The sequence below is a fragment of the Sphaeroforma arctica genome (genome assembly GCF_001186125.1).
Source record: "Sphaeroforma arctica JP610 unplaced genomic scaffold supercont1.2176, whole genome shotgun sequence".
NCBI lineage: Eukaryota > Ichthyosporea > Ichthyophonida > Sphaeroforma > Sphaeroforma arctica.
This window is the reverse complement of record NW_014038382.1, coordinates 1-836: the sequence shown is the minus strand read 5'-3', so window position 1 is coordinate 836 and position 836 is coordinate 1. Positions and strand designations below refer to the sequence as shown.

The following is an 836-nucleotide window of genomic DNA, read 5'->3' as shown; positions in this document are numbered from 1 at the left end:
GCAGCGTGCCCATCACAATACACACAACACATAACAACACACTAAGATAGACATATGAATGTCCTTACTTTACACCAAAGACAAAGAACAGCAGCGTGGACGCGTAGAAGGTGTATATGCGTGGGATGATGGTGATCACCCAGCCCATGCCTGCCGAGAGCACCGTCATCAGACCCAATGCACTGATGGCCCCAGTCCATACGATGAGGCTGTGTAGGACAAGGGGAAGCAGGGTTTAGGGTATAGAGTTTAGGGTTTAGGGGGTAGGGATCTTTATTTGTGTGTGTAGTACAATGGGGAGCAAGGTTTAGGGTATAGGGTTTTAGTATGTATATATTAAGTGTGTATGTATATAGTAAGCGTGTATGTATATAGTAAGGCACCATCGCCAACAAAGTCCCATCGCACCAATGGCGCCAGTATACGCAATAAGGCTGAGTAGAACAAAGTATGTGATATGGTATAAACCAGGTTACCCCCGATGAGATTACATAGTGCAAAGGTGTGTCGATGTGTGAGAGAGAGAAAGCTATATTCTCCAGGGTGGGGCGTCCAGATAGGTGTATATAAATGCGTAAATAACTGCGCATATGGTGTATTTTCATCCGTATATAACTGCACAAATAATACATGTACATGCGTATATATCTACACATATGGTATATATACATACCCATAGCACCGTCCATGTGGTATACGTACGTGCGTATAAACAAGGTGTATGTCCATGCACAAATATAAACATATACATATGTCGTATATATATATATATATATGTGTGTGTGTGTGTGTGTGTGTGTGTGTGTGTGTGTGTGTGTGTGTATNTATATGATATA

General features: G+C 41.9%; 1 protein-coding gene across 1 annotated transcript in view; it reads right to left on the bottom strand.

Annotated features, from left to right (window-relative positions):
- Positions 1 to 210, bottom strand: part of SARC_12256 (hypothetical protein) — a 3,913-nt gene extending 3,703 nt beyond the window's left edge. The window contains exon 1 of the mRNA XM_014293640.1: positions 69 to 210. Coding sequence (XP_014149115.1) covers positions 69 to 169 — 101 coding nt within the window. The 5' untranslated portion in view covers positions 170 to 210. The remainder of the gene's footprint in view (positions 1 to 68) is intronic.
- Between the last annotated feature and the right edge of the window lie 626 nt (positions 211 to 836).